At 41.7% G+C, this 24,613-nt stretch overlaps 1 protein-coding gene and 1 non-coding gene across 4 annotated transcripts in view; one reads left to right on the top strand and one right to left on the bottom strand.

Moving 5' to 3' along the window:
• Positions 1–13,999, bottom strand: part of EDNRA (endothelin receptor type A) — a 77,289-nt gene extending 63,290 nt beyond the window's left edge. For 2 of the 3 annotated variants that reach the window (XM_081544281.1, XM_081544283.1), the window contains exons 1-2: positions 13,642–13,999; positions 8,836–9,327 (exon numbers count right to left, since the gene is read on the bottom strand). In XM_081544281.1, the coding sequence (XP_081400407.1) occupies positions 8,836–9,255 (420 nt within the window). In that variant the 5' untranslated portion in view covers positions 9,256–9,327; positions 13,642–13,999. Of the gene's footprint in view, positions 1–8,835; positions 9,328–13,637 lie in introns of all 3 variants that reach the window. The other variant, XM_081544282.1, reaches the window with a different exon arrangement.
• Positions 3,636–3,739, top strand: LOC145528035 (U6 spliceosomal RNA). Its single transcript, XR_014070114.1, has one exon. It is a non-coding gene; the product is annotated as a U6 spliceosomal RNA (small nuclear RNA).
• Positions 14,000–24,613: the final 10,614 nt, after the last annotated feature.

Genomic DNA, 24,613 nt, shown 5'->3' with positions numbered 1-24,613 from the left:
GTATTTTCACGTTATAAATTGATATGGTGATGCTGGTTTAGTTGCTCAGTCGTGTCCAACTCTGCGAACCATGGACTGCGAGCACCAGACTCCTCTGTCCATGGGATTTTCCAGACATGAATACTGGAACAGGTTGCCATTTTCTTCTCCAGGGGATCTTCCCCAACCCAGGGGTCAAACCCACCTCTCTGGCATTGCAGGCAGCTTCTTTGCTGACTGAACCACCAGGGAAGCCCTATAAACTGGTGCACATAATGTATTTTCAGTGTATATTTTTCCTTTATCGATTTAGGAAATGTTTCTCAACCCAGTACCCAGCAAGTTCTTGTTAAAATGTAAAATAGATCATGTCACTCATCTGTTCATAACCTTCTAAAAGTTTCCTATCTCACTCACAGAAAGAAGCTAAAGGTTTTATAAAGGTGTATAGGTAGGGTGACGAGGCTTCATACTATTCTCAGGACAGTCTTAGTTTATGCCTATTGTCCAGATGCAATTATTGATAGTGTCTCCTTTTACCTTCAAAGCATCTTGGTTTGAACAATAAATTAAATGGTCATCTATTGCTAAGCTCTCTGTTGTCTGCTTCCCCGCATCGCTTACCCTACCCCAGTATTTCTGTGACATCATGTGTTACTATTCTCTCCCTTCCAATCAACCACCATGGCTTCCTTGCTGCTCCATTAACCCTCTGGGCACATTCTTGCCCCAGGGCCTTTGCACTTGCCATTTCCACTGGCTGGATGCTCTTTCTTTAGACAGTGGCGTGGTTTGCTCCTTTAAGTTTTAGTTTGTATTCAACATCGCCTTCTATTGAGTTCTTCTTTACCCACTCCTCCCCCTTCTTTTATTCCTCTTTTCTGTTTTGCTTTTCTCCTTAGCTGTTATTTCACATACTTAACTTGATCGTTGTCTTGTTCTTCTACTAGAATGTAAACTCCTTGAGGACAAGGATTGTTTTTATTCACTGCTATTTCCCCAATAACTGACATATAGGAGGAGCTCAATAAATATTTATGAATGAATAAAGAATATTTAGAGAAGAGAGATCTGATGTAACTGAGTAATCAAATGGCCAACAGTTGCCCACCTCCATTACTTTCCAGTATAAAGCTTGATCTAAAATTATAAGACTCCCATGTTTAAGTGTTATGAGAAGCATGATTTGAGCAGCTTCTGTTGTCTATCCTAATTGCCAAGTAAGTCATATGGCAAATGATGCTGATGAAACTTTTAGAGAAGTTTAAATTCTAAACTCTAACTTTTAGAGAAATTTATAGTTGCACATTCACAAAAATGATAGTAAATCTGAGGGCACACTGGATTTTTGCTTCTTGAGTTCAGGAACATGAAGACTTCAAACCTCCCAAATTTAAATAAACATTTTAGAGCATGTGGTTTTGTAAAATTTTTGATGTTCAAATTTGAAAATAAGGCTATCAAATATTAACACTGAATGAGACTTATGTTCAGTTCTATTACAGTTTAATATCAACTGTTACCTTTATAATGTAGGAAAGTTTTTCCAAGAAAAACTAGGCCTAGTTAAAAATAAAATGGTAGCTATAGAAAGCAATAATTCTAGCTCCCAAGAGATTATGGTAGATCCAGAAAGCAGTTGTAGAATTTCTGGCTGTGTATCAAATTTATTTTGACAAAGTTTCTTAGAACATTCCTTATTTAACCATTTTAGCCTTCAAATAAACTTCAGAGACAGAAACTTCATACCCCATCCTCTTTCATTTTAGTTCATACACTCTATAAACGAACTGCGTAAATTGTGTATGATAATAAATAACACTGCCATGCTAGCAATTCATGGGACAAAGACACTATAGAAATATTTCAGAATACAATAGCCAGGACATCTGCTTTTACTGCACAGAGTGATGGAATTATGGCAACACAAACACACAGTGTGTATGAGAAAATTCTTTTCTCAAAAGTAAAGCATTTATGCATCACTATTTCAGTTTAGAATACAGCAACCTCTTCCGTGATCTGTCCTGTTTGATGGAGAAGAATCAATCACAATGTTCTGTACATCCCAACACCTTCCCAGTGAGAAGGGGACTGAAAGCATCTCTCAGCCCTGGGAACAATCCTGCCGTTATGCATGGTTCCCATCCCCCATCACTGAAACAGGAATAACTGTGCTGTGAGCCAAATGCTGAGGGTTAGCTGAGTAACCTCACATGAGAATAATTACTTAACAGGACCATGAGAGAAAGCAATGAGATTCCCAGACACAGGAAACGAAAAGTCAGAAGGGGAGGTCGAGTTGGAGCGGGTTCTGAAGCCTTTTCAGACAGCAACTTCCTTATAATAAGCAGCAAATTGGGTAATAAATTTATCACTCTGTCATTTGATATGCACATATATCCTTAGGTCAGCTAGTTAGCATAATGAACTTTTACAATCTTCCTGTGTCTCAGCCATGCCAGAAAATCAATCTGTTTCCTGTTCTCTAAAGAGCAAATAAGATCTTTGGTGATATGAATGTTCATTTTGATATTCCAAATCACTTGTAGGTTGAATATTTCAGTCGAAACCACAATTACAACTATGCTGAAGGACTGTGTATTGTACAGAAATCTTGAAACGAGATTCTTTCATTGGTTACACTACTCAAGAGAGAGGAAATTAAACAATATAATTCCAGAACCATAGAAAAAAGAACTCTTGACCTCTAAAGACAAAGGGAAAACAATCCTGTGATATTGCATATATTTCTCTCCTAGATTTATGGACTTTGAGCTATCTCTGGTTTGCAGGAGAATAGCAGGGATTCAATAAATTCAAAACACAAGCCTGTCTTTAGATCTGGAATTGCACGGAAGAAAAACATTCTTATAGAGACAAATACAGTACATTTTTCTTATTTTGCTCATTCATCAAGTAGTTTTGAAACTGGGCACAGTGTTGGATGTGGAGAAACCATGATAAATGAGAATGATGGCAGCGGGCCTCGGGGGACCTGCAGTCTAGGAGGGGCAGCCGGGCAAGGGAATTGACAGAGACAATAGAGAGTGTGTTTTGTGCTCTTACAGGGTTAACAGAGAGTGTCATGGGAGCCCAGGAGAAAGGCCATGACCCAGTCTAGGTCAGGCATGCTCGCCAGACAAAGAGCTGCTGCAGCTGAGATCTGAAGAATACAGTGCAATAAACCAGAGGAGGCAGGCAGAAGGGTCGTCTTGCTACTCTTGCTTATCTGGATAAAGAGGAGTAGATGAGAAGCATGAAGAGATGAGGCCGAGTCAGAGACACCTAACAGGACCGGATGAGCTGGGGTATGGGGTACCAACAAGGAGACAGAAAGCTCAGTGAAGGGACACGTTTTCTTTCTGAAAATTTAGGGAATACTTAATTTTATGATTATAGCACTACTACTGGAATATATGAGAAAGGCCTGTTTTTATTTGCTTGATGATGAGTAACAGGCAAACATGATTGTTATACATGCAGTGGTGGGTAATTTGATCAGCTTGGGGGAGTAGTATGTGCATACCATAGAGAATATACTGTGCCTTGTTTGTAAATGAAGACTCTCTCTGACAGATCAACATCATCGTCATTATCATCATCAATATTTTAATTTGAAGGTCTCAGAAAAATCAGATTAGAAGTATGTTTTAGTGCTCATTTCAGCAGCATATATACTAAAACCAGAGCGATACAGATATTAGCATGGCCCCTGGGCAAGGATGACATGCAAATTTGTGAAGTGTTCCTATATTTTTTACTTATCTATGAAACAGAAAGAGACCCACAGACATAGAGGACAGACTTGCAGTTGCCAAGGGGGAGGTAGGGTGGGAGAGGAAGGATCGGGAGTTTGGGATTAGGAGACGCAAACTATTATCTATAGGATGGATAAACAACAAGGTCCTACTGTATAGCACAGGGAACTAGACTCAATATCCTGTGATAAACCATAATGGAAAAGAATATGAAAAAGGATATATCTGCATGACTGCATCACTTCGCTGTACAGCAGAAATTAACACAACATTGTAAATCAACTCTACTTCAGCAAGAGAAAAAAAGGAGTTAATTTTAATCACATCATTTTGATATGGTTTTGTTAAATCATATTAAAAAGCATTTACTGAACAGGTTCTATGTTTGAGGCATATGATTTATATACTGCGGCAATTTGTTTCCAACACAGATATTGCCCTGGTGATTTGATGTGTCCGGAAACAACTTTTGTATGGCTGCCCAAACAAGATGGATTCCAGTTGCACAAGATGTCAAAGTCTGTGTGAATATGGAGATAAACTGGCTTTGTGTGAACGTCTCTGCTTTCCACATTGCTCAGATCCTCTGCCAGAGCAACATATTGGGAATCTTGGCTTTTCATTGCAAAATATCCTTGATAATTTCATACAGAAATTGTATTTGTTTATTTTTCATTGTTGTCCTCGGGAAGAGGTGGTTGCTTGGAGTGCGCTCAATTAGTCAACAACTAATTACTGGATGCATCACTGGCTGCTTAGCTTGTTCTCAGAGACCTGCTGTACCCTACACGCTAGGTGGAGACGTTATTCACCTACAGTATTATCTATGATGTCACTGGTTCCAGCTCCCCTCTGTGATGACATTTCCATGCCAAGTCACTGGGCGCAACTGCTTCTTCCCTGTTCCGATGGCTGCCGTTCTCATCCTCTCCATTCTACTTCCTTCCTACATGTATTTCCCCACACTCTTGTTTCTACTTAAGAGGCTGAGGTGCAATGGCTTATGGGCATATCTGTGTGTACATCTGAAAGCACACGGCATCACCGACTCGACAGATATGAGTTTGATAAGCCCCAGGAGTTGGTGGTGGACAGGGAAGCCTGGTGTGCTGCAGTCCATGGGGTCATAAACAGCTGGACATGACTGAGCGACTGAAATGGACTGAACTGAACTGAAAGCACATGATACTAAGCTTTGGCCCACCCACCCATGCACCAGCATCACTTTTAGGGTTTCCACTCTATTCAAGTTTAAAACCTATCTCCCTAAAGTTTACATAAATGAGTCATTAAAAATATATACAATTATTAAATTCTATACTTCTAATCTATATTGTCATTGAGTCATTAGGGGCTATTTTTGGATTCGAAACACAGATACAATGCTTTGTTTTGTCACTGTAATGAATGTAAATATTTTATATACAGATTGATCTATTTTACTAAGTTTTTGCCTTCCTTGAAAATTCAGGATATCAGATAGTGTAATTCTTGACAGATTGAATCCATCATCAGTTTGGTTATAAGTGTGACTATTTGAAAGGGTCTACTAACTCCTTTTCTCTCCTCTCTCCTATTTTTGTCAGTCTTCTCATGAAGCTAATATTTTTATTTTTGTACAATTCAAAATTAGAGTAATCCTTTGATAAATAATAGTGTTTCTTCAACATTGCCATTTGAAAGCCAACAAGGTAATTGGCATTTATTTGCATCCTTTGGTTCCTTCTACTTTATAGTTTATTGTCTCAGACTGTCTGATTTTTATTACCAGGTAATGTGTGTGTGTGTGTGTGTGTGTGTGTACTCGCACAAGTGTAAACAAGGCCAGAGGAATTTCTCTTCACTTTTTGGGTTATTTCTTCTCTATGCAATGTATATAACTTAAGACCTAATTCATTTTTAAATTCAGGATTTGTACATGCTTCAGCAGAGGCAGTTCGGTGACTATATCCAGCCTCAGGGCAGACAATGCTACTTAGGGGTAGTGATGGCATTCGGATGAGAGCTGCACATGCATGTTAGGAAGAAGCAGGAGCTCTTGGGAGTGTCCGAGCAGAGCAGCGCTTGATAATTGCAAGGAACATCCATTACAGCCTGGAGGAAGAAATCCTGACACGACAGACATCAGCAGGGAAACTTGTAAATTCAGATGTGTAGTGAACGCCTCTTCCATGCCCACAGACCATCCCAAGCCACCCAACACTAGCTGCATGGGATGATGACTGAGCAGAAACAGCCTAGTCGTCTGATACTGGCTGCCCTGCTCTTCAGCTGTGCTTTCCAGCACATCATTATATGAAACAGTTTCAGCACAACCTCTTCCAAAGTGAAAGAGAGGTAAGAAAATGTGAATAGAAAGAACACTTTATCATGCACTCTCCTTTTTATTGTAATAGTCTAATCAGCACGTCTAGCTTGCCGCCTTTACACTGCTTTCACTTGTTCTGATTCTAACCCAGCTCAATGCAATGTTTGCCCTCTGGAGACACCCTAGACCGGAGTCTAAAAAGCAACTGATAGAACTGTTAAACACAATGACCTGTGTGATTTGAAAATTTATTTTTCTTTGAAGAACATGGCACGTCCTTTCAACCATTCTTCTTTCAACCTATTTCTAATAGTAGGGGAGATACAGAAGCTTCATGCATCCCTTTTATGGAATGTTCTTCAAGTCCATGCGCTTTTCATTGCTACCTAAACATAATGGTACAGTGAGATCGGATGGTTACTATTCTGCCCTGAAATACAGAGACAGCTAGACATGGTCAGAGGAATCCATAGGTCTGATGTGTGAGACTTCAAGGCCTTAGACTCTCACAGCAGGAGGCAGCTTGCTTAGAAGGAATTCTCTTGACTCTCCCAGGCAGAGGTCAGAGAAACAGTAACATCTTATGGAGTCCTAACCTAGACAAGAGAACTGCCAGGAGGAAGCAGAAATAACTCCCGAATAGTGTGAGACTTTTACGCTCACCCCAGTGCTTTTCTCTTTTCCCCTGAAAGAAGACTGAAATTACTAAAGAGTAATTTGTTTTTAACCTCAAAGGTTTACTTTCTAAAATAACTGTTGGTTAATTTACTCATTCCATGAGTTTTAGAAAAACAGGAATTATACAAAAGTACCCCCACAACAAAAAAACACATCAAACTGTCCGCATTGTTGAAAACTGCCGTATAAAGTATTGGATTCCCAAGATGGAAGCCTTACAAGGTCAAATAAGGAAGAGCTAGTTTTCATGCATTGCTGTATGAATGTAAAACAAAGCTTTATTTGAATTTTCACCAAATTTGGAGATATTCCCTGTGATCTGACATGAAATGTTATTATGGAATAGAAATGAAGTTTAGTCTGGTGACTGGCAGGTAGCACCTCAAAGAGATAAGTCTCTGACTCAGCAGATACTGATGTGCCAGAAAGCTGCTTCTGCACATGGTCAGATAGGGATTATTAATTCAGAGACAGTTCTGTTGTCTTCCTGAGCCATAATGGGTTGGTTAACTAGCTGTATAAATATGAATAATCAATGTTTACTTAATATTACACACCGTGATTAAGTCATGTCAACATTTTTTTTTTAATCTCTTACTAAAGAGATGTCTTGAAGCTATGTTGAGTACATGCAATATTTCACACACCGAAAATAAAAAACTTTTGAAAAGAAAAAAAAAGTTCTGTAGCATATGCTAAATATTTTAAATTATTTACACTTTTTTGCCCCCTATTTACAATTTTGCCTCCTGATTTGGTTCTGAAATTCTGCTTCAAGTTTAAATAGAAAACACATGTGTTCATGCCCATCTGTGGAAAGAGATGGTATGTGATTTTTAACTTTTTGTTGTCTAACTCCCCCAATTTGACAAACAGTATATGGAATAATTGTGAGATAATGTATTTCCTTGTAAAAATGTTCAAAGTTTTCACCTTTGTTGTCAGACCACTGCTTTTTCTAATAGGGTGGTGTCATTTCTCCACAGTTGGAGTCTATCTACTTAAAACCGAGAGGCTATTATTTCTCGTAAAACTAATCATGTTTGTAACTGACAAAACTTTCCACTTCCAGTCATATTTCAGAGTGTTCTTGCTCAGAATAGTTTTGTTTCTACAGATAATACATAGAAGAAAAAAAAAAGAAGGCTGAGGAACGTGCTTTCCCTGGGCTAGGAATAAAGACATTCCAAAACATCTGGCAAAGATCATGAAATTTCATTTGAATTTTAGCTCATTTGAATTCTTGCAGCAGTTTTCCCCTCACAACCACTAAACCAAATATGGAATGACTAATTCCTTTTGGCTGTAGTTGTTTTGGTACTAACTAGTCCCGAGAGCAAGGTGATCATACCAACAATGAGTGAGTTATCATTTTCTCCCACCCAGGCACTAACTTTTGGGTCCTATTGCCTAGCTCTGGACAGTGGGTGCACGCAGGCACACAGTGGGTGCTCCAGAAATGTAGGCTGAAACAAGGAAGGAGGCAGCAGTAAACTGATGCCTGTTTTAAATGGTTTTAGTAACACTGCTCAACGTGGTCACCACTGGCTTACCATCACGTGCACCCTGTTATCTCTAAGTCACCCAGATAACTGTAGAAGCCAGCATGACCTTTGACTTCAATCAGCCAGACAGTCAAAATAAAACAAGCCCTCTCATTTCAAGTCACGCTGTGGATATCTGGCTTCCAGACAGCATCACACTGAAAAGGTAACTAAAACTGAAGATATATTTATTTTAAATACTTGTTGGGCTCAGTAGGTCTCATCCCAGAAATGGAATCTCAGAAAAATCCACTGATCTTTTCCCATATTTCCCATCCACTCAGCAAGCTTAGGACTGGCATGAGAACCCCATTCATGGAAGACCATGACTTTGAAGAGTCATCCCTGAGATACTCTTTTGTTAACAAATAAGTCAGAAAATCAGTGTCACGTTGAAGAAATAATAAAAATTATAAATTTCACCCAGTTTTAAGACAGCAGAAATGGCTTTCAGTAAAAACACAGACTGAAATTCCAAAGGACAGAAAGGTCTGTAGCACCTCTCTCAACTGTGGAACCAGAGCATGCATTCCAACCTGCAAACACACGTGTGGTGATTTCCTACCTTAAATACATTGATAGGGAGATCAATGACCACATAGATAAGGTCTCCAAGGGCAAGGCTGGCTATCAGCGCGTTGGGGCCATTCCTCATGCACTTGTTCTGGTAAATGATCCTGAGCAGGGTTGCATTCCCCACCATTCCCACGATGAAAATAGTACACGATATCACAGTGTTAATGTATTTGAAAGCTGAAGTAATCTTAGTCTGTTGTGGGCAATAGTTGTGCATCGAGCCATTGCTGGGGAGAGCCAGATTCGTGGGTTGATGAGTGGTAACCACGAAGCTGAGTTCCGTCCCACGGAATGTGGTGACACTGTCCACATGGGTGCTTAGGTTTGTGCTGTAGCTTTCAGGGTTATCACTGATGACACCTCCAACTAGAGCCACCCAGAAGGACACCCTGAGCCAAAAGGTTTCCATCTCGATGCAAATTTCGGGCAATGTCACTTAATCTGTTGATTTGACACGCTCTTTTTTTTTTTCTTTCTCCACCTGGAAAAAGAGAAGAGAAAAAATGATTTTGATTACAAATCCAGCTGCCAGTAAGATTGAAGCCAATGATAATTTACTGCTTCAATTAAAAAGCAGGATTTATTTGGTAAGTAGATAAGATAACATCTGTGTCAGGTTACCCCATGGCAGAACAAAAGCAGACAAGATCAAAGCTCTCTATTAGGGCAAGTTAAACCTCTGTATCTCCGCCTCTGTCTCTCTCACCTTTCTTCATTGCTATACCTACATCTGGGGCTTCCTGGGTGGCTCAGTGGTAAAGAATCCACCTGCAATACAGAAGATGCAGGAGATGCCTCAGGTTCAATCCGTAGGTTGGGAAGATCCCCTGGAGGAGGCATGGCAACCCACTCCAGTATTCTTGCCTGGGACGTCCCATGGACAGAGGAGCCTGGAGGGCTACAGTCCATAGGGTCACACAGAGTCGGACACGACTGAAGCAACTGAACATGCACACACACATCTACACCTAGAGTATAATATGAATGACGATTTGACAGTTTTTCCTTTAAGTAGTACAGAAGAAGTTACTTTCTTTTCTCCCTTACACTTAGGCTGATAGCCTGAATTACAGAAAATCTTCAAGAGTTGAGATAACAAGATTTTATTTACTAATGGAAAAGACATTGCATACTGAGTGAAAGTCATATAATAGTAAGGCACAAAATCACCAAATTCTATAATTAACAATCTAGTATTTCAACATGTGTGCTGTTTTCCATGTGGTAAATGATGAACACAGAAATAAAATGCAGCTCAGGAAGCTATTAAGTATTATGAGATGTTCACTGAAAATCAGAACCGTGATCAAACCATCAACACACTTAACAATCTTAGTCAATTAAAAATAAGATAGTTGATAAAGACAGAATATTTATTTTATTAAAAACCTGGATGAATAATGTGTACAATCTACATCTTTTTTGGGGGCATGGGCATTGCACGGCATGTGGGATACTAGTTCCCTGACCAGGCATTGAATACACGCCCTGGAAGCGTGGAGTCTTAAGCACAGGAAGTCTTAACCGCAGGTCTTAACCTTCGGGAAGTCCAATCTACATCCTCTGACAGGAGTTTTTTTTTTGCTTTTCCATTTGTCAGAAATTACTGTAAGGATATTTGTCAATGAGTAGAACTAGCAGTAATGGACTTTCCCAGACCAGGTGTACTATTTGATTTTCCAAATATCCTTTATACATTCTTTAAACATCCTTTATGGCTACATTGCTTCTCACCAGCCATTCACCACATTGAGCACTTCACACGTGTGATGTCATCTCATTCATACAATGACCGTGAGAACCATTTATCTGTTTCCATTATAAACACAGGGAAACAGGCTCAGGAAGGTCAAGTAGCTAGTCAAGGCCATAGCTGATGTGACCCTTCTATGACACCAAGGCAGGTGAGTCTGACTTTGAGTCTGAGCTCCTAACTGCTAGCCTGTACACTCACTTAGCACTTAAAATGTTCAACAATGTTTCCAGCATTCTGAAGAAGCAACAGACATTGCAGGGTGCTTAGATATGATTTCAAAATACCATTTCATTGTTTTGTTTTAGTCACTCGCAGAGGGCAAGTGGTCCTTCTGGTTCAGGAAGTCTAGATTTCTACTGCAATGCTTAAAAAAAAGATGCTGGGAAATGAGGGAGGTTGGTGTTTACACAACAAACATATAAAAATGGCTCTTCCCATTTTAATATTTTGGATATTTTCTGTGAGTTTTTGTGAATCTTTCATTTATGATGTAGTGTGTGCATATGATGAACACACCCAGGTCACAATTTAAGTTTTAAGAATTGTGTCCTTTTGAGTCTATCCATGGTTGATATTAACCATTTTTAGGAGTTTGACAGTTATCTTGGTTATTAATAAAGGTTAGGGCTTAGTCACTATATGAAGAAATAAGATTTATTCAAGGGGTATAGAAGGCCTAAAGTAAATGTAAGGTGCAATATTGTATACTTCTGCCTTCCCCAGAGATTTTTTCCCCAGGAACCTGAATTAATAATAATATTTGGGACTTCCGGTGTTCCAGTGGTTAAGACCCTGTGCTTTCACTGCAGGGAGCACGGGTTCCATCCCTGGTCAGGAAACTATGCCACGAGACCAAAAAAAAATTTACGTACTATGGTAATCTATTATACACCTATTTGTTATCTGACTTGAGCTTTGTAACTCTAAGTAGGCAGGGAGAATATCATGAAGAAACAGCCTTGAAGAAGTTACGTTTTTGTGATCAAGAAGTGGTAGGACAGGTATAACCCTTCATTCTAAGTAATCATAGGACATGACTCGGTCTGATTAAATGATTAAAATATCAATTTTTCTAAGCTACGGGCATACTGGGCATACAGTTCTGCCTAGACAATTGTAAGTATTGGATTGGCCAAAAAGTTCATTTGGGTTTTTTGTACCAGCTTATGGAAAAGCCCAAATGAACTTTTTGACCAAGTCAAATAGTATGCAGTTTTTTTTTCTCTTGCTTCTTACAGTTTGGAGTATCTGACAAAATATTGATAGACCTATGAAACGCCGCTATTTCAGTTACACAGTGGTGATCAGAACTCCATTCCACACTACTCCAAGAATAAAGTATATTGTCATCCTCCTCCTCAGATCAGAGATGGAAAAAAGGAAATTCTTCAATATCTTGTGCTATTTAATGACTAATGCCTCCCAGTTTCCCAATGGGAATGAACCTTAACCAGGAGCTTTTTTCACAGTAAGAGACAGAAGGCCTTTCTCAGAAATGGAATGGCTCTTTGGCCATCATAGTCTGCCAGGAGCATATTTTGTGAACGGACCTGCTAGGTGGTTCAAAAAGTAGCACTACTGTTTGAACACCAGCATTTTGGCTCACTTGGTGAGCTGATTACCGCAGGAGTTGAGGAGTCTTATCAAAGCTGTGGGCTCTTATCAAAGTGTGAGCTGGCTACCATAAAAACCACTTGCCTCCTCCAACCATGACACCACCATTTCTGAAGTCACCTCGCTCAGCCCTGTCTGCACACACAGGGAGCTGCAGCACTAAGGTATATTTGGTAAAGGCATGCGACTGCCATATCATCATTGGATGAAAGACACAAAACCAAAGGGAAAAAACCCCTCTGAACTGCATGTTCCTCCAAGGATGAGTCTTAGCTCATCTCCATGGATCTAAGTCACGCTGGCTTCAGATCATCGCTCATCATCAGTCATAGCTCTAGCGAAGCCTCTCAGGTTCAGACCTGAAGGACCTGGTTTACAGATTCAGCATTCTTCATATTTGGGGTCTAAGGATTTGCTGGAGTTCAAAAGCTATTATGAGGCAAGAGGACTCTATCCTGATGCTTAAACCTTTTCACATCTGGGGACTCTCAGGATCAAAGTTCACCAAATCAGTGATTTGGAAATTCCAACCTTACTCACACAGCGTGAGTTTAGAGCAGGTAATTTACATGAAATGATTGCCAAGGTATTTCTCAATTAGTTAACACAAAATGGAGGGTGGGGGCGAGGGAGCCATAATCTACAAGAGAAAAAAAAAAAACCCACAGATAAACTAGGAACTTTTAAATAAGTGCCCCCCTCCCCGCCACTTTGGTGAGTTTTGCTCACTGAGTAAGAAATTAGTAACTCTTCTGACTGACAACGCCTGACTTTAACATGCCTCCCAGCACATCCCCTCTGCCGCCAAGTACCCGGAACGCCATCAGGACGGCGTAAACAGAGACTGATTATCTGGGACCGGCCCTTGTTTTCCGCACGTGAAGGGCAACAAGTGTCCTTTAAAGAAGGGCACAGAACAAAACGCCCAGACCTCAACGGGCAGGTTTCCAAAGTAGCTGCCCTGGGGGTTCTCCAAACACACCTTTTCCAAACACATCTGCCTCTCACACCCGGTGCCCTTGGCTACCCTTGGCACGTCCCGGGCGTGCGGGAGCACCGGGCTGCGGGGCAAACTTCCCAAGCGGGCTTTGGAGCCAGCGACACGGGCGTGATGGTCCACAAAGTTCTCACACTCCTGGAAAACGGAGACTCAGGTTTTCTTTTGACTAAAAACCCGCCGCCGGCCCGGGAAGGCTGAGGGGCTTTGGATCAGTTTCCCAAACCCCAAACCTTCCCGGGTGCGCACCCGCCCAGGAAGGCGCCAGCGCAGCCACGCGCCCCCGCGGGCAGGTGATGCCAGCCCCAGTGCAAGAGGTGCCGGCGCCGGGCGACAACGCTCGGAGGTCGCCTCTCCTCCCCACCCAGGGGCCCACCAGCGTCTCCCCCACCCGACTCGGGACCCCGAGAGGAACGAGTTGCACAGACCGTGGAGCTCCGCGGGCTCAGACGGCTGCCCGGTCCGCGTGCGGCGCCCGGGCGAGTTGAAGCCGAGCCGGCGAGGGTGAATGGCGAGTGTCCCGGGATCCGGCGCGGCGGCGGCCCCGGCTGCCCCGTTGACTCCGCTTCGGAAAACTTCCTGGGCACAGCTTCTCTGGGGAGGTCCTCCCCGAGCCGCCAGGCTTCAGCCACCGGGGGGATGGAGCTTCTCCACCTCCGGTCCGCAATCGCCAGACCAAAGGGCTGGCTGTGTGCGCGCGCGGGGGTTCGCGAGAAAAAGAAAACTCCGAAGGAACGCGCCTCGCGTCTGTCCTCCCCTTCTCCTCTCAAAGTTCCCAGAGCTTCTACTCCACTCTAGGGCGGCGAGAATGTCCCAGCCTTCCAGCCCTCCAGGGATGCGGCCACTACAAAGTACTAGGCGGCCGCCCCCTCCCAGGCCCTGAAGGGCAGGAGTCTTTTTAACTATTTCCTTCCTGAAATGAAAGTGGTGGTGGTGAGGGGGCGGTCGTCGAGGAGGAGGGTAGTTTAACAGAGGAGACCCAGAACTGAGGAAGGCCTTGCTGAGAAACCTTTCGCTCCCCAGTGAGTGCAGGCAGATTTGTTCTGGTTGGAGCAACTGCGGAGAGTCAGGATCCGGAACCAGCAGTTTATGCTCTGCGTTCCCTGCCCCTTTGCTTGGCTTCTAAGCTCCCTCTTAAGTTTATAGCAAGTTAAAGTGCTGGGAAAGACTGAAGGCAGAAAAGGAGAAGGGAGCGGCAGAGGATGAGATGGTTAGGTTGCATCACCCATTCAGTGGACATGAATTTGAGCAAACTCCAAGAGATAGTGAAGGACAGGGAAGCCTGGTGTGCTGCAGTCCATGGGGTGGCAAAGAGCTCAGCAGAACTTTGCAACTGAACAGCAACAACAAAGAGCCAATGTGCACAGCAGCTGACTGTATCAAGGACGTTGTGTGTCTGTGTTGTCCCTTGAAAGCTATATACTACTGGCTCAGGGTAAAGTAGGAGCTCCTGAAGAGACTGTGGGACCGTCCAGGGTGTGGCTTTGAGAAACCTATGACTCCTCAAGAAATCCCATCAGGGAGGGTGCAGATGCTGCCAAAGGTGGGTTTCAACATTTTTATCTTAAATGGGAATATGAGAGAGGAGATGAGGCAGATGAAGAAAAAAAATCAAAACTCCTTAAAAAGGAAACCCTTATACGCTCTTGATGGGCATGTGAATTGGTGCAGCCACTGTGGAACACAGTAGGGAGATTTCTTGAAAAACTAAAAATAGAACTACCATATGATCCAGCAATTCCACTCCTAGGTATATCTCTGAAGAAAACTGAAAACACTAATTCAAAAAGATACATGCACCCCAGTACATTATTTACAACCACCAAAATTGGGAAGCAACTCAAGTGTGCATCAGTAGATGAATGGATAAAGAAGTTGTTATTCAGTCACTCAGTCATGTTTGACTCTTTGTGACCCCATGGACTGCAGCACACCAGGCTCCCCTGTTCTTTGCCATCTCCCAGAGTTTGCTCCAACTCATGTCCATCGAGTCGGTGATGTCATCCAAACATCTTGTCCTCTGTTGTCCCCTTCTCCTCCTGACTTCAATCTTTCCTGGCATCAGGGTCTTTTCTAATGAGTCAGCTCTTTGCATCAGGTGGCTGAAGTATTGGAGCTTCAGCTTCAGCATCAGTCCTTCTAATCAATATTCAGGATTGATTTCCTTTAGGATGGACTGGTCTGATCTCCTTGCAGACCAAGGGACTCTCAAGAGTCTTCTCCAACACCACAGTTCAAAAGCATCAGTTCTTTGGTGCTCAGCCTTCTTTATGTTCCAACTATCACATTCTTACATGACTACTGGAAAAACCATACGTTTGACTAGATGGACCTTTGTTGGCAAAGTAATGTCTCTGCTTTTTAATAAAGAAGTACATATATATATATATATATTATGGAATACTACTGAGCCATAAAAAAACCAAAAAATTTGCCATTTGCAACATGGATGGATTCAAAGGATATTATGTTTAGTGAAATAAGGCAGAGAAAGACAAGTACTGTATGTAATCACTTATATGTAGGATCTAAAGAATAAAACAAACTAATAAATATAAGATGGAAATGACAATCCACTCCAATAATCTTGCCTGGAAAATTCCATGGACAGAGGAGACTGGTGGGCTATAATCCATGGTGTCACAAAGAGTCAGACATGACTGAGTGACTAAACAACAATAAATATAACAAAAAGAAACCACACAGATATAGAGAGTGACTTAGTGGTTACCAGTGGGGAGAGAGAGAAGAGAGATAAGACAGGAGTTGGGGATTAAGAAGTATAAGTTGCTATGTATAAAATAATCTACAAAGGTATATAGCACAGGGAATATAGGTAATATAATAACTTTAAATGGAGTATAACCTGTAAAAATTGTGAATCACTATGTTGTATACTTGTAACTTATGTAATATTGTAAAATCAACTACACCTTGATAAAAATCATAATATGAGAGAATATTTAATAATCTTATTGTTTAATATCAAGTAAATAATCAAAATAAAACATTCTATGGAAAAAAATTAATCAAGGGCTCCTTAGGGAAGACCTCACCTGGGAATCCTTCAGTGCACTGTTGGTGTGAGGCATGTTGTGGAAATGTGAGTTTGGAGCACAGGTCACATTATTTTCCAGACTGTTCTGATTATCAGCTGCAGCTAAAGAAAAATCACCCTAACATGGTAGTGGTTTAAAACAACATACCTTACTCATCAATCTGCAATTTGGGCAGGGTTTGGCTGGGACAGATCATCCTCTTTCCTGGGGCTGGAGGCTCCACCTCCAAGACAGTTTGCTTTCTCGGTAATGAGTGTTGGATTTTCTCCGTGTGTATCTCCCTACAAGCGGTTTATGTTTCCTCACAGAGTGGTGGCTGGGTGCCAAGAAGGCGTGTCCCAAGAGACAGGAAATGGTAGCTGCCAGTTTCTTAAAGTCTGGGCTTAGAAACTGATCCACTGTTACTCCTGCAGAATTCCTATTCCTATTCCAGTTACTCCTATTAGTGAAGCAGTCACGAATCCCAGATTCAAGGTAAGGGGTTATTGACTTCACTATCACGGCAAGGCGTGTCAAAGGATTCAAGGTTCATTTTGTAATACTTTCGAAGAGATCCACAGAATACCACCATTGGAAAGGACCTTAATGTTGTCATTTAGTTCAATGGACTGGGTGTTAGCCTGTGCATTAATCTGTTCTATCTACAGCTTCCTCATGATGAAGAGTCAGTCAGAATAATTAATAGCTTTTATAAGTGCCTTTGTTTGCATTAAAAAAGGTGCCACTTCAGGCACATGGCTTAGCCAGCTGACAATATTTTCAGGGAAGAAAGTGTCCTATACCAGGGTTCAAATCTTGGCATGTGAAACAAGGGTTGATTTTCAGCCTTTATTTACCCTGTGACCAGATACACTTGGATAGTACATGACCTGCACAACTGAACATGTCAGTCTGTTCAGTCTTTGGTAGAGCACATCCATCAGCCCCTACCTTTTGGGACAGCTCATCCTGCTGTGGTACAGGTCTAATTATTCCAAGTTTTTTCTTTACACTCATTAGGATAGGTATTATCAAAAAGTAGAAAACAACAAGTGTTGGTAATAATGTGGAGAAATTGGAGCCCGTGTGTGTTGCTGATGGGAATGTAAATAGTGCAGCAGTTGGGGAAAACAGTTTAGCAGTTCCTCAAAAAATTAAACATAAAATTACTGTAATTCCATTTTGGGGTATATACCCAAAATAATTGAAAGCAGGAACTTGAACAGATATTCATACACTCATATTCATAGCAGCATAATTTACAATAGCCATTAGATGGAAACAATTCAAATGTCCGTCTATGGATGAATGGACAAATAAAATGTAGTATATATATGTAAATGAAATATTATTCAGGCTTATAAAGGAATAAAATTCTGATGCATGCTACAACATAGTTGAAACTTGAAGACATTATGCTAAGTGAAATAAGCCAAATGCAAAAGGAGAGATATTGCACCTCATTTAAGTGGTGGTTATATGGGTAGCTGGAATGCGAGTTGATATCATAGAGGCAGAAAGTAGAATGGTGGTTAAGAGGGACATTGGGAAGGAGGATTTATTATTTAATGGGCTTCAGGGTTTCAGTATAGGATGATGAAAATGTTCTGGAGGTGGATAGTGGTGATGGTTGCACTTAATGCCACAACCATACACTTAAAAATGGTTAAAATGATAAATTGATTTTATGTATATTTTACCACAATAAAAAAATTCTTCCTGACATTAAGATGAAATCTTCCTGCCTATAATATTATCTTTTGACCTGCTCTCTAAGTTCATTAAAGAGCTTTCTGTCTCTCTGAGAAAGATCTTCAGATACAAACAAATATGTTTATGTGGATCACCAGCATAGATCTTCCTTTGTAAGACATTGGAGTTGCCTCATTCTAGGTGAGAACAATCCAAACCTTCCTTAGTTTTTGGAGATTTATTTTCTCATCTTCTCTTCTTTACTTCGGGGAAAATGACTTCGGTGGATTTAAAACCAGCTATTTAAATTACCTACCCTCTCCCCATAGCCAAGACTTTAAATACGTGCCCCACTTCTGTATTGTCTGCTTTGTACTTTTAACAAACATATAATTTATATTTTTGACCAAGTTTCTCAACTCAGCTTCCAAAGGTTGTTTATTTTCCCTGGAAGGTGGATTGGATGCACTATGCAGATCTTCCAGGTTGCAGGGAGTCTCTCTCAGTCACACTTGACTTCTGGTTCAAGCTGCTCATTAAGTGGAGAATTACTGTAATGGCAATTACAATGGTTTTTCTCAGCGTCATATTATTATTGATCTCCTGAAGAATAATTGCAGAAGATGAAGACATACTCAAGATAGCACTTAAAAAGCAACTTTTCATGTTTCCTTGGGGTAAATGTTCTTATGAATTTAAGTTCCTTGATTCAAATGTGCAGACCCATTTCACAATTGCTAATTCCTGAGCTCCTCAAATCTGAACTGCAATAAAGGATCTGAATCTCACAGTGTTTGCTAGGAATGTTGTGTTCACTTTAGGGCTCCCTGGGGGCAATAAAACATGGAGGGTTCAGGGAAGAACCACAGAGATAAAGGCTGGACAGCTGGTTGTGAGAAATGAGACGGAGAGGTTGGGGAAGCGTACACCAGATCCTGAACCTGTTACAGCAGCACCTAAGCATTATCAGAGCTGACACTTGCTGTTGGCAGTGAGTATCGCTGGTCTGGAGGCGAAAAAGCAAGCCCTGGGAGTTGAAGGTCCATTTTTAATCTAAATTCACAAAAGGAAGTATTCTAAACTGTTGCTTTTCAAATAAATAAATAATTGATTGACTATTTAATTTGGCTGCATTGGGTTTTAGTTGCAGCTCTTGGGCTCTCTAGTTGTAGCACGTCGGGGCTCAGTAGTTGCAGTGTGCAGGCTTAGTTGCTCTGCAGTATGTGGGATCTTAGTTCCCGACTAGGGATTGTCCACTGCTTTCAGGGTGGATTCTTAGCTATTAGATTGCCAGGAAAGTCCCTCTAAAGTGTTTTCTCACTGCAACAGTGTTTTGCACCTGGTGGTCAAGACTGCAGGATATCTCATCAAAATATCCTGAAGGTAGAGTGTAGCCCAGAGAAGGCAATGGCAACCCACTCCAGTACTCTTGCCTGGAAAATCCCAGGGATGGGGGAGTCTGGTAGGCTGCAGTCCATGGGGTCGTGAAGAGTCAGACACGACTGAGCGACTTCACTTTCACTTTTCACTTTCATGCATTGGAGAAGGAATTGGCAACCAACTCCAGTGTTCTTGCCTGGAGAATCCCAGGGACAGGGGAGCCTGGTGGGCTGCCGTCTATGGGGTTGCACAGAGTTGGACACGACTGAAGTGACTTAGCAGCAGCAGCAGCAGCAGAATGTAGCCCGGTGTTTTGTAAACTGCTGGTGGCCTCATTGGAGGGCTGAAAAATCAAGCATCACTCATGATTGGCTGAGCAGATATTAGGTGTCTTCTTATGACATATTCCATCTGGCCCAAAATGTTTAACCTGAATCAAAACTTTAGCTATTCTTGTTTCCAGGAAAGATGGAAGATGAACACACAAGTTAAACAAATACCATGGAGAAGCAGAGAGACAAATCCAGAAAGTATGACATTTTACAGGACAACCAACCCTGTCTCTTCAATGAATTAATCAATAGAAAAGGGATTTTTTTTTTTCTAGATTAAAAACTTAAAGGAGTTACACTGTCCTGAATTGGATCCTGGTTTTCATAAACCAATTATAAAGGACATTTTTTTGAGAACTGGGAAAATTTAGATTTGGACTAGGCATTAGATTCTCTACTATCTGGGCTAACAGGGAAGAGCTGAAGCTGCAGTACTTTGGCCATCTGATGTGAAGAGCCTACTCTTGGAAAAAGACCCCGATGCTGGGCAAGATTGAGGGCAGGAGGAGAAGAGGGTGACCGAGGATGAGATGGGTGGATGGCATCACTGACTCAGTGGAGATGAACTTGGGCAAACTCTGGGAGATGGTGAAGGACAGGGAGGCCTGGCATGCTGCAACCTGTGGGATCTGCAAAGAGTCAGATACGACTTCGCGACTGAACAACAACAAGGGATTAGTTGTTATTAAGAAATTATTAATTTATTCAGTGATATTATTTGAGGGGCATAGAGAAGAATAGTCTTATCTTTTCAAGATTCTCTTAGGGGAGATGGAATTCACTTTTAACTACCAAAGAAGAAATGAAAAAGATAAGAGTTAAGGAAAAAAAACAAGAAAGTATTAATACTTGAAGTCTTGGCACATAACAGGAATAATGGCAATAAATGATAGCTTTTTTCACTTTCATGGGTTCCTTCCTGGTTTGTCTGTGTGGTGACTGGTACAGCAGAATAAGCAGCATCATGTGGCGACCTGGGTGACTTCAGGAAGGTGTTACATTAGAGGGACCAAGGCCAGGGAGACCAGTGGCATCTGCTCTGCTGCCTTGAGTAGGTCAGGAGGAGAATAGTTATCCACAGCAGGGCTGATGTCAACACTGCAGCAGGAATCCTTAACAAGATGCAAGTGGTCTGGGACTTCCCTGGTGGTCCCGTGGTTAGGCCTCTGTGCTTCCACGGCAGAGAGTATGGGTTCCATCCCTGGTTGGGGGACTTAGATCCCACATGCTGTGTGGTGTGGCCAAAAGAAATTAAAAATAAAAAAGATGGAGGGGCCTAAGTGTTCCAGAGTTTGTTAGTGAGGACAGGCCAAGATGAGTCCTCTCATGACATCACTGTGTCTCTGGCTCTTGAATGATCCTTAGGCTGAAATGGGCTTGAGAATTGTGAGTTGCACGTGTAATCAAAGACGACAAACAAAAAGTATGATTGTGAATGAAGGAGACTTAGTGAAAGGAGGTGTGTTGGGCTGCATCCCACAGACCTGCAGGCCCTGTATTGCCCAGCCTTCAGACTGAAGAAAGAGCCTAGAGTCAGCGACAGACACATCGGAGCTTTATTAGATGGGAGCTCTTACACGTCTGCAGCAAAAGTGTCCTGGAGCGATCGCCCACTGTGGACGGCAGACAGCTGGCAGGACACAGCAGCAGTCTTCACTCCTGAGGCAAATAGGAAGAGTACCAGTTATAGGGGGAATTGACTCATCAGTTACCAAGGAAACCAGCAGAGGGTTACAGCCCTCTTAGCCCCTTGATCTAAGTACCTTTAAGGGGCAGAGGTCTTCCATTTGATAAATTATTGTAGGGGAGCCATTCTGATCTAAAGATTAGAAAAATCACCAACTAAGGCAGGGGGCAAATATGTAGGTATTTGCTGACTGGGCTTTCTGATTAAGTGAGAAGGTCACTTACGTGAGTAGGTTGTGGACAAGCAGGGAATGTGCAGAGAGCAAGAGAACAACCATCTTGAATGGTCTGGCCATACAAGGCAACAGCAGGTCTCATATGTAGTAACTTCATATCAGGAGAGGGAAAGGCACTTAGGTTTTAATTGTTATTTAGGTATATCAGGGAAATATGGTAGACTTTGACATTGACAGAAAAGATTGGTAGGTGTCCTGACTAGTGCCTTGTAGATGCTGATATTGTCAGCTGGGGCTGCCACAATGAAATACACAAACTGGATGGCTAAAACAACAGAAATTTCATTGTTTTGGAGGCCTGATATTCCAAAATCAGGGACTATTATGCTCAGGGTGTGGTAAGAGTCCTCTCTTCCTGGCTTACAGATTACTACCTTCTTGCTCTGTCCTCACATGACAGAGAGAAAGAATGAGATGATAGATGATGGATAAATAGATAGAGTACTCTGGTATTTTCTTATGAGGGCACTAATCCCATAGAAAAGCTATGACCATCCTAGACAGCATATTAAAAAGCAGAGATAAAACGTTGCCAACAAAGGTCCATCTAGTCAAAGCTATGGTTTTTCCAGTAGTCATGTTTGGATGTGAGAGTTGGACTATAAAGAAAGCTGAATGCCGAAGAATTGATGCTTTTGAACTGTGGTGTTGGAGAAGACTCTTGAGAGTCCCTTGGACTGCAAGGAGATCCAACCAGTCCATCCTAAAGGAAATCAGTCCTGAATATTCATTGGAAGGATTGATGCTGAAGCTGAAACTCCAATACTTTGGCCAGCTGATGTGAAGAACTGACTCATTTGGAAAGACCCTGAAGCTGGAAAAGATTGAAGGCAGGAGGAGGAGGGGATGACAGAGGACAAGATGGTTGGATGGCATCACTGACTCGATGGACATGAGTTTGAATAAGTTCTAGGAATTGGTGATGGACAGGGAAGCCTGGCATACTGCAGTCCATGGGGTTGCAAAGAGTTGGAAACGACTGAGCAACTGAACTGAACTAAATCCCATCCTCAGGGCCCAACTCTCATGACCTCATCTAACCTGAATTATCTCTCAAAGCCCCATCTCCAAACACCGTCACACTGGAGGCTAAGTCTTAACATACGAATGGAGGGGAGGATACAGACATTCAGTTCATGTCACTCCACACCAAAATTCATGTCCTTCTCACATGCAAAATACACTCTTTGGTCTTCCCTGGTGGTCCAGTGGTTAGGACTCTGCGCTCTCACTGCCAAGGGCCCAGGGTCAGTCCCTGGTTGGGAAATTAAGATCCCACAAGCCACACAGTATGGCCAATGAATAAATAAACAAATTCATAAAAACTCCCCAGTACACTCATTCTGGTCCAACAGCTCCCAAATCTTAACTCATTCCAGCGTCAATTCTAAAGTCTAAGGTCCAAAAGTTTCACTTAAACATTATCTAAATAAGATACAACTAGACTCAAGGTATGATTCACCCTGAGACAAAATTTCTCTCCTGCTGTGAACCTGTGAAACCAGACAAGCTATATGCTTACAAAAACAATGGTGGGATAGTCATAGGATAGACAGTTTCCTCATGTAATGAGAAGTTGTAAAATCATACTAACTTGAGGCTTTTTATGCTTTATAATTCTACAATTCATTTTGCATGGAGCTTATTGTATAGCTCCTTGGTGTTAGGATCAAAATGGATATTTTGAATATAAAAATAGATATTCAGGAGATAAAATGGACCTTGTGTTTAGGAAATAAGATGTCCTTATTTATTGTTTATCAGGATATGTGAAAGAAAAGTTTTAGGAAGATTAATTTGGCAAAAGTGTTTTACATGTCTTAATAGTAACTAGGGGCAAGAAGACAGGTTAGGTTGGTGTATCTTAGTGTGAAGCATGGAGGTAGAGAATAAAGTGGTAATGGACACTGCTTTGGTGGTTTGGAGGTAATGTTGAAGGCAAAAGTCCTGGAGACATTTAAAATGAAGACTGGTGTAGCAGCTAGCTTACGCTGCTTATGCTGTATGAACAAATCCTTCCCCCTACCCCCACCAAAGACATATTGGCTGAAAGCAACAATGGTTTCCTAGCTCCAGATTTTGTACATCAGAAATGTGGGCTAGGTCATCTGGGTGTTCTTTTTGTTGGTCTTGCCCAGGCTCCTTTATGCAGTAGAGTATGCTCACATATCTGCAGTCAGCTAGCATTAGATGGGAGAAGGCAATGGCACCCCACTCCTGTACTCTTGCCTGGAACATCCCATGGACGGAAGAGCCTGGTAGGCTGCAGTCCATGGGGTCGCTAAGAGTTGGACACAACTGAAGTGACTTAGCAGCAACAGCAGCAAGATTAGATGGCCTTGCTCACATATTTGGCTCTTGGCTGAAGTAAGGGGTTAGTTATCAGGGTCATGTGTCTTTCATCATCTAGCAGGCTTTCCTGGCCCATTCATCTAGTGGTATCAGGGTTCCCAGGGCAGCAAGGAAGGGCAAGCCCCAATGAACAAGTACTTTTCAAGAACTTCATATTTGTTACTATCCTATTGGCCAAAGCAAGTGACACAAGCCCAGAATCAGTATTGAAGAAGACTAGACAATGATGTGAAAAAAGAGAAAGGGAATTATACTAGTCATTTGTGCAAACCAGCTAATGCAACCCAGAATTTTTTTTTTTATGAGGGAGTGCAGATAGGATCTATGGGATGAAGTTAGAAGAGTCTAAAAAATGACCCTAAAATTTCCTGGAGGGACTTCAGAACTGTTCATCAATATTTATTGAGCAAAAACTGTATTAAGTTCAGCTAGGAACAGAGATTTGAAAAAGTAACAGCAAGTAAGACATGACCCTATCCTAAAGAAGCCTTGAGTCTGATGGGGAAAAGTTATGCAATCAGCTTAAAAACAACCCAGTAAGTGTTAGGATAGACCTACCTGGGCCTTAGATATCCTTAGATAAGGAGCTGGGAAACATTCTCTGTAAAGTGATGTTTAGTAAATAGTTTTGTCTCTATGAACCCAATAGCCTCTATTACAACCACTGAACTCTGCTGTGATCAC

This window comes from Giraffa tippelskirchi, chromosome 11 (genome assembly GCF_054371585.1).
Source record: "Giraffa tippelskirchi isolate mGirTip1 chromosome 11, T2T-mGirTip1v1.2.pri, whole genome shotgun sequence".
Classification (NCBI taxonomy): Eukaryota; Metazoa; Chordata; class Mammalia; order Artiodactyla; family Giraffidae; genus Giraffa; species Giraffa tippelskirchi.
The sequence above is the reverse complement of the archived record's forward strand: the minus strand, read 5'-3'. Positions and strand labels throughout refer to the sequence as shown.